Here is a 9,312-nt window from a genome sequence, read left to right as displayed (position 1 = left end):
TCTGGAAGTGTCTCATACGATTCCGAGCCTGCTTGAGACATGTTCATGGCTGCCATGTGTAGCTCCTTTTCGACCTTATCTTCTTTGGTCCGCTGTTTCTGCTGCAGCTGATCCTGGGCATGACTGGCATGACGTTGTAGTTCACTCAGACGGGCGTCTGTGTCGCCTACACAGGATGTCTTAGCTGCTGCTGCAATTTCAGGTCTCAGTCCATTCAGAAAACAGTTGCTAAGATGTGTTTCCCACTCACCAGGAGCATTGCCTAAATCAGCTGGTTGTTCCAGGCCACTATGAATGTTAAAACAGCTCTGTAAGGCGGTGTAAATACTCCTCTGTCGATTCCCCCTCCTGTTGTCTGCAAGACATGATTTTACTCATGTCCACTTTAGTGGGAAACTGGTCACGAAACACAACTCCCAGGGCTGTAATAGCATCTCTGTATGGGGCGTTATCAGCGCGATTCCAGTCAATGTTGCAGACACGCAGGTCATTTACTAGGAAACGACGTGTCACATGCTGGAGATCGACAGGTTTCATTGTTGTTACTAACAGGCGTTTCAGTTCAGTCATGGTGGGACGAAATTCAGTGCAGAAAATGGAGAACTGTTCTGCAAATTTCTGTCCAGATGCTGTTGGGTCTGGAAGATGCCACAAATTTGTTCCTGAATGGGAGGAGTACATACTTTGTCACTGCATCATTCATCTTGATACACTTTAGTTCCTGGGACAAGTCAGTGAGTTGGAACACACCCAACTGACCTGAATTTATTGGGTAGTCAAAAAAGCTTGCACAACTTGTAAACTCATTATAAACCAAATATGGATCTCCGCCAAACTCAATGATATTTTGGACTACACCTACTACGCCATCATGACATATGCAGTTGTCACCTGTGAATACCTTGACACAAAAGTGTGGAAGACTAACTTCTTTGTACTGCATTACTGGCCATGTGATGTGCAATGGCAGTGGACCATCACAATGTGGTTTTCTGAGTTTGGTTTCATTTTGTGTGTCTGATCTACAAACTACATTTTCAAGCTCTGATATTCGTCTCACAACTTGTGCAACTGGATACTGGGGGCTGCGGATCATTTTCTTTATTTCACCAAGGTAGTTTTCATATGGAAACCCCGAGATGTTGTCCAACCACTGGCCATGCTTTTTTACATCATCACTGAGATGTATAAGGCCATGCACATTGTACACTAAATTGTCCTTGCCATAAAGCTGTCCAAAGTGTTCCACAAAAGACACAAGCAAGGTCTTTGCAAAGTCACAAAATATCACACAGAGCTTTGGACATGCCAGTATTGATATTGCAACATAAAGCAACATAAAGTTGTTGTAAACTGGTGAGCTAAGAATGTCAAATAGCGCAACTGGCCCAGTATACAACAAAAACTGTCTATATTCAGTTGCCTTCCATCTGTGTCTCTCTTCAACAGATCTGGGCTTCCTGGCAAATTCAGTGGGCATGTGACTTTTGAAAGACCTCAGTGTTTCTGACAGCTGATTTACTTTCTTGAAAGGCAAACGGCACCTAAGTGGACCAGTACTGCCTGCCCATAGTTCTAGGAGCTTCCTTGTGACCCCAAGGCAAACAAGATGCATATAATCATGGGGAAACATAGAAACCATTCCAATGCCAGTCTCAATAAGTGGGGAAATGTCTCTGTGATGTTCCTCATCCACCTGAAGTCTGAAACTTTCATCTGTTCTGGCAGGGCTTCTGCTGTCAGGAAAAGTCATACGGCTACCTAGACGAAGCCCATATGATGTACATTTATCACAGCCTGCATACCCAGTATGAGATTTTATGGCTTTAATGTAAGCTCGGGCAGGAGCATCACATATTATTGATGTTACTTTTATGAACAATATTTTCCCTTTAAATGTAAAGCCAGATGCTAAGATTTTTAGCTCTGCCACAAGATCTTTTAAGTAATCTCCCACAGGATGTGGCTTTGATTTGCCACCAAACAAGGCAATCAAACAAGGCTTTTGTTTTACAGAAAATCCCTGCACTAACCCCAGAACTGGCCATAACTGGAAACCTGAACTCTTGAACAATGGAAGCCCATCAAAATTTAGTTGTAGACTGACTGTGTGACGATCAGGAATTTTTACCCAAATATTGTTCAAGAAACGAGTGAGAGAACTGACAATCCCAAAGTAATAGTATGCACCTCCTGCAACTTGGTTGATTATGTAATTTCTGTTAGTATGGAGGAGTGTCTTGGCATCTTTAGGTAAAGATGGATGGTGACATCTCAACACTGACAACAGGGCAGTCAGGGCAACCAAAATGATACTCAGCATAAGCCTCTTCTGTGCATTCACTTTCCATAAAAGTCTCTATATCATGACCACTGTGATCACCACTTTGCACTTTTTGATAACCACATCCTGCAGCTTCATCATCACAATATGAAATTTCAGCACAAGGAACTTCCACATCAAGAAGCTGATTGCTTTTGTCAGCAACGTCATCTTCAGAGGTTTGACTATTTGTGGAAAGTGATGCAAGACGTGTCTTTACTGTGACCCTGGACCTTCTCCGCAGATTTGATGATTTATTGTATTCAGAGTAGAGCTCCATCGTCAGGGCAAATGATTTGAGGTGGTGGAGTAGAATCTCAGGGCTCCGAATCTCAAGGACCCGAAAAAAAAAAAATAATAATTTAGATGAAAAATATTGTAAAGGAGACAAAACGTCTATCAATTTTTTTTAAAACAAATAACTACAATCATATAAATAGTGATGGGTACCTCGCGGAGTAATACGTACTGTGCTTCAACATAATATTAATGCGCCTCGGTTTACACGAGGCCATGGCGGAGCTACAACTTAACCCGCGCTCGCGCACACAAGCACTCAAGACTACCGGCCCCCTCCCCACAATGCTGAGCATTATGAAGGATACCTAAGTGCAATTTGACTCATGCAGATACAAAAAAATGTACTGTTCTTCTACAACACAATTACTGCTCCAAAGACAGCAACATTTTACCACAAATCGTGACTCATACTGGCCATGACTGCAGCCACACAGCCACACCCTTACTCCTTTGCCCGCCACACCCTTACTCCTTTGCCCAATCGCTCATCAGCCTAAGTAAGATGAACGTATGAAATTGCCACAAAACTCAAAGCTGTGTGGCGGTCTAATAATGCTGCTTCTGGGGGAGATCCCCTGTTTAGTAATGTAATGTATTTCTACAATGCCAATTCTGTTAATTGGCGAACTCGCTAGCTAGAAAACGTTAGCTAACATGTGCTCAGATACTGGCCATATTTATGCGACCACTGTACACGAACGCCAGCAACATCACTTTTTTTTTTTTAATTTTAAACACCAACTTAACAATGTCCATTTGAAAAGCATACTTACTCAGATATTTGTTCCAACGTTTCTGAAATCCTCGTACCCTCTGAGCTCAACTGGTTGCACCAACGGTCCGGTCTGCTTCAGCAAATGACGTGAGCTACTGAGCAAGTGCAATGCCTGTCCTATGGAAACTCAGACAAGCTAGGTCACATGACCACCAAGGGTGGAACTGAATGGATTCACTCAACACTGTTGTATTAAATCAAGTGGCTTTTGTGATTATAGCAAGTTTTCAGTTTTATGCTTAACCTACTAAAGTTTGAGAATATAATATGGCTGTCACAGGCACTTTTTTTCTTACAAGTTTACTGAATTACAACAGCCAGATGGTATATGTCGTTTTATTGTGTCCGTGTGTGCATGTGTGGTTACGTGCACATTTTTTCACGTGATTTAATTTCAGCCCACATGCCATATCGCAACCGAAACTGGCCCAAATCTGGCAACCTATACTGGGCCAGATCTGGCTCAGTGTTGGTGAGCCAATGCCGGAATTCAACCGAGTGTGCCGACACTTAGCCAGAATCGGCCCAGATCCGCTGGCTACCTGGGTATGGCCACGCTTTGGACACTTTTGTCACCGTACTTTCCCCTCATTATGTCAATAATTGAACTCTCCAGAGGATCCTCCTTACTCGTCTTGTTCCCCATTGTCCTAGATTGGGAGCCGTACACAACTATAATGTTCAGTACAAAACGGACGTCTCCGTCAGGGTTCAGTCACTTCTACCTTTCTTGTGACCAGAACAGGACCTCAGTGTCTTCGCCTTAAACTCTGAATTGAGAACACCTACCTCAGTGCCACTTTTAAGTGGCACCTATACTCAATATCACGGTTAAGTGACACCTACATTTAGTACTTTTAGATAAGTACCTATATCAGTATTCAAAAGAATACCTACATCACAAGACGAGGGATCATCAATTATTAACACAATAGAGGAATAGCTTTCCCGAATTTACTAATTTAACATTCTTCTCAATGTATTTAACCAATTTATTTAACACTCACCACAGAGAGTAATCTCTTTCCAAACGCTGGATACTTGGATCCCGTCAGTGATGATCCAGGGCGTCCTCTGACAGTCCCCAATCACTCAGAAATATGGATGAGGTTTGGGGCTGAGAAGGGATCCCATCCTCGTCGCCAAAATTGTTGTGGAAAAATATCTTTTAAAGCTCAGTGAGTGTAAAATAAATACTTAACGTAAGTTCTGAAAGTTATTACATATTTATTCCTGCAGGAAGGAGGTTCCTCTGATGCTCAAACAGATAAAGGAAACAGGATACAATTCACAACAGCATACCAGCCCTTTGGTCCCAGGTCACCTCTAGTTTGGCAACCACAATGACATACAAAGGTTTACAACCATGCAATAAACGGTCTGGAGTCACAACCATACAAATGACTGCATACAATGGCATGAAAGCCACAGCTAAAGAACTTAAAGGGTGCTATTATAAAAACTGCCACCACAGCTAGATCAGCTTGTAATCGAAACTCTGGAGGCAAGGAGTTCCAGAGCTTAGGGCCGTAAACAGCAAAAGACCGATCACGCCACATATTATAGCGATACCGTGGGATGACCAAAAGTAAATGTTCAGAAGAACGCAAAATCCTGGTTGTAGTATAAACAGTCACAAGATCAGAAAGGTAAGGGGGGAGAGACCATAAATAGATTTAAACACAAATAACAGTACCTTGAAATCAACCCTGAATTTTACAGGTAACCAGTGCAAAGAAAACAAAATGAGAGTAATGTGAGTGAATCTAGGGGTGTTTGACAAAAGACGAGCTGCAGCATTTTGGACTAATTGGAGCTTCCGCAGAAGAGACTGAGAAATTCCAATGTAAAGAGCATTGCAATAGTCAAGTCAAGAGGTGATAAATGTATGAATGGCCTTGTCTAAGTCTGTATGAGATAGGAAGGGCTTCACCTTAGCTAGAAATCTCAGATGGAAGAAACTTGCTTTGACTTGTTTGTCAAAATTAAGACGGTTATTGAATGTTACTCTGAGATTTTTCACTGTATCAGAAAATAAAGATATAGAAAGACCTAAATTTGAAGCTGGGGGCGGCCGAATCAGCGCTAAAGAGGATGTACTCCATTTTGCTCTCATTTAAGTGGAGAAAGTTTTGAGATAACCAGAGTTTAATATCTCGAATACAGTTGAGTAACGGAGTAAGAGCATTCACATCGCATTGTATTAATGGCATGTAGATCTGAAAATCATCAGGATAGAAGTGAAAATGGATATTATACTACGACATAATTGAACTAAGGGGGAACATGTATAAAGAAAAAAGAAGCGGGGCTAGAACCGAGCCTTGGGGGACGCCAGATGAGAGGGGAGCACCAAAAGAGGAAGAATCACCAACAGTGACAGTAAACAGCCTATTTGTCAGAAAAGAGGTGAACCAACTCAAAACTACCCCTTTTTAGCCTATATGGTGTTCCAACAAGAAGAGGAGGATTTTGTGGTCCACAGTGTCAAAGGCTGCAGATAAGTCTAAAAGAGCTAAGATAACGGAACGCTTACAATCGAGTGCCATAGTAATGTCATTATGGTTTCTCAGTAGCACAGATTCTGTACTATGACGAGGTTTAAAGCCCCATTGAAACTTATCAGCAATACCGAGTTTATTGCACCTGCAGCTGTGTGGAGACAATTTTCTCCAAAATTTTTGAGAGAAAAGGCAAGCGAGAGATTGGGTGGAAATTGGAAAACGCTGTGGGATCAAGATTTGGCTTCTTTAGGAGTGGAGTCACCATGGCGTGCTTAAGTGCAGTGGGGACTGTGCCTGAGCTGAGGGAGCAATTTATAAAAGTGACCAAAGAGGGAGAAATGGCATCAAAACATGAACTGCTTTAATTTGTGGCGTATTAATTAAGAGACCCAAAAGCATTTGGTGAGTGGGATGTGAAGGTTCTTTTCAATGATATTTGTATAGAAGTGAAGTGACAGGATAAAAACTGATTAGTGTAGTTTCACATCAAACCAACCCTGGCCAGCTCAGATACAGCAGCAAATTGATTTGATGATGCTTTATATGAGAAATGGGGCCCAGATACATGTTTTCAGTAACACTGTTCAGTGTTGAACAGATAACATGTTTTCAGTCACACTGTTCAACACTGAACAGTGTAGAAATTCCACAGAAATATAAATTTACATTTTTGGAATATCAACATAGAAAAGAAACTTATGAAAGTTGAATAACATCATTGATCACGGTAACATCTACTGAAACAAGAAGACAAAAGGCTCATCGAGTTGTGAGCTTAAGCAGAGACAAAACAGCCACAGTTCAGTAATGTAACTAAAACAAAAAGATGGAACTGAGTTCCACATAGTTGGAATAAAAGCAAATTATGCAATAACAGAATTAAATATGAATATAAATATGCACCACAATATGAAAGCAAAACCACAAGTAAAAAACAAAGACAAAGATATACATATGTGCAAGTTAAAAGAGCTACTGTAGCTAATGTACATGTGTACGCTGTTGCACCCTGAGGTGTACAGGTCCTCTATGGCACCGATGGTTCCTTCTGCAGTCCTGACTGTCCTCTGGAGTCTGTTCCTGTCCTGTTTGGTTGCCGAGCTGAACCAGACAGAGATGGAAGTGCCTGTATCCACAAAATGTGTGCAGTCAAAAAATTCCACCTTTACAACGGCACTGGTGGATGTCAGGCATGCTCACATTAACACGCAAATCCCTGCCCATTCAAGGAAATCCTTAAACTATCACGTAATACTTTTTGTTGGAAAAAAAAGTCTCGCGAGTGAGAGTTTGCAAGGCGTGTAGAAACTGAGTCGTTTTTGCACAGAAATACTAGAATATACATACACCTCATTTTTTGAGGTTTAAGTCATGTCTAAGATGATAATTAAAATCAAATCAAATTTTATTTGTATAGCGCCAAATCACAACAAAAGTCATCTCAGGACACTTTACAGAGTAAGGTCTAGACCTTACTGTTATCACTATTATTACAGAGGGAAAACCCAACAAATACCCCTTCACCATTGTAACATTGTAGATAAGTCTGAAAAAAAGGAAAAGCGCCATGGACTCTTTGAGGTCAAAAACAGGAGACTCCTCCTCATCTTCATCATCCTGTAGGATTCCTTGATAGACTTGGGAATAAATTTTCCCCTCCACAATGAGGAGGTGTCCACTACAGCACACCTAAAGTTTACCAAACAGCACCTAGACACTCCACAACACTTTTGGGAAGATGTTTTGTGGACTAATGAAACTAAGGTTAAATTGTTTGTAGGAAACCATAATGTAGGAAGGACATGTATTCCGTACATAATGTGTAAATAAGTGATTATCACCCTTTGTCCTCAGGTGGTGTTTAACATGAATAACGGGGCTGGTCGTGTGTCGGTGCGCTCAGTTGGTCAGATGTTGTGTGACAGACGGTGGCACTACCTCCACGCCAGAAAAACCAAACACACCCTGAGTCTGAGTGTAGATGGGCGGAGTTACACCACCCCAAACCCCTACCCACAGTCCACCTCTGCTGAGACCAACAACCCCGTTTACCTGGGAGGTTACCCAGGTGAGACAAACTCTGCTGTTTGCTCTAAACTTCAGGTGTGTCAATGACAGATGTTAACCCGTCTACCTGTCTCTCTTTCTGACCTGTGTCTCCAGCGGGTGTGAAACAGAACTGCCTGTCAATCAGCTCTAGGTTCAGAGGTTGTTTGAGGAACGTGCATCTCACTAAGTCTCACCTGAGCAATGCGCTTGACCCAAGCTCCGCCCACTTCCTGATGGGTGTCGTATCTAACTCCTGTCCTGTTTACTAGCAACTTGTAGGCTTGTTGTGATTGGTCCATTAACAGTAGGATTAAGTGGCAAAGTGATTATAATATTGATAACTCGTGGCTAATAACAGTTTTTTTTACATTTTAGCATCACTGTGATTTTTAATTCTCTTTATAGCTATGTTTCGTTTTTATATGAGTGATTAAAGATCATTTGAAAATGATTCATGACTGCTCAGGTTCATTCATTCAGTTTCATAATATCATAAAAAACATCAACATTTTTGAAGTGTGAGAGTGCAAACAGGTTGCAGAGTCACTTCTGCTGATTAAATGGTGATTGCCAATTGTTTGTGTCTTCTCTCATTGATAGCTAATATGATCATAAATTAGCACAAACACAGTAAACACAATATACAAATAATCAGTATAGAATGCATTAGTGTAACTTGGGCTTACGTAGGTGTATAGTGTCAGGGGAGATGCTTCTACCTGGAGAAGTTACTATGTCTGCATTATGCCAGTTAAAATATGGGGTATCTCAACTACCCGCTTTGTTTAGTGTCACATCTTTTTTCATCGGAACATATACTGCTGTTTACCTGTCTATGGAGGAGACATTCACATTAATAAATGTTGTTGTGGTTTGTCATGTTGTCCACTTGCAACACCACACTGACATCAGGAGTTGTGTGCGTTCACAAAGTATCTTCTTGTTTTTAGGAAGAGGCATTCTGTTAATATTCTGAAAAAGGCATCCACACTATGTTATGCAGTTTTTTATTGTGTGGATGCATAAGCATCCACACTATGTTATCCTGTTCTTTATTGTGTGGATGCGTATGCATTGCCCATCTGGTGCATGTTGGAAGTCAATCTAGAATCCTGGTCTCCATTTCTTGGTCCGTGGCATCAGATCTCAGATGATTCAGTCACACAGCAGCTGTAACACACACATATGCAATTTTACAAAAATAGGATGTAGGCAAAAATTCCAAATTGGACATCAAGACCTGTAGTGTAAAGCCAGCTTTGAATACACATTTACGTACTGAATTATCTGTTACTAAACAACGATGAATTCGTGGTACTGGTTCAACAGTACCGAAATACTCTTTAAACCAACAGCAAGTA

At 41.3% G+C, this 9,312-nt stretch overlaps 1 protein-coding gene across 1 annotated transcript in view; it reads left to right on the top strand.

Moving 5' to 3' along the window:
* lama1 (laminin, alpha 1) overlaps positions 1–8,402 on the top strand; it is a 58,825-nt gene extending 50,423 nt beyond the window's left edge. Inside the window, exons 63-64 of the mRNA XM_020625481.1 lie at positions 7,757–7,970; positions 8,066–8,402. Coding sequence (XP_020481137.1) covers positions 7,757–7,970; positions 8,066–8,220 — 369 coding nt within the window. The 3' untranslated portion in view covers positions 8,221–8,402. The remainder of the gene's footprint in view (positions 1–7,756; positions 7,971–8,065) is intronic.
* Positions 8,403–9,312: the final 910 nt, after the last annotated feature.

Source organism: Monopterus albus, unplaced genomic scaffold (assembly GCF_001952655.1).
Source record: "Monopterus albus unplaced genomic scaffold, M_albus_1.0 scaffold355.1, whole genome shotgun sequence".
Taxonomy (NCBI): domain Eukaryota; kingdom Metazoa; phylum Chordata; class Actinopteri; order Synbranchiformes; family Synbranchidae; genus Monopterus; species Monopterus albus.
This window is presented reverse-complemented; position numbering and strand designations above follow the sequence as displayed.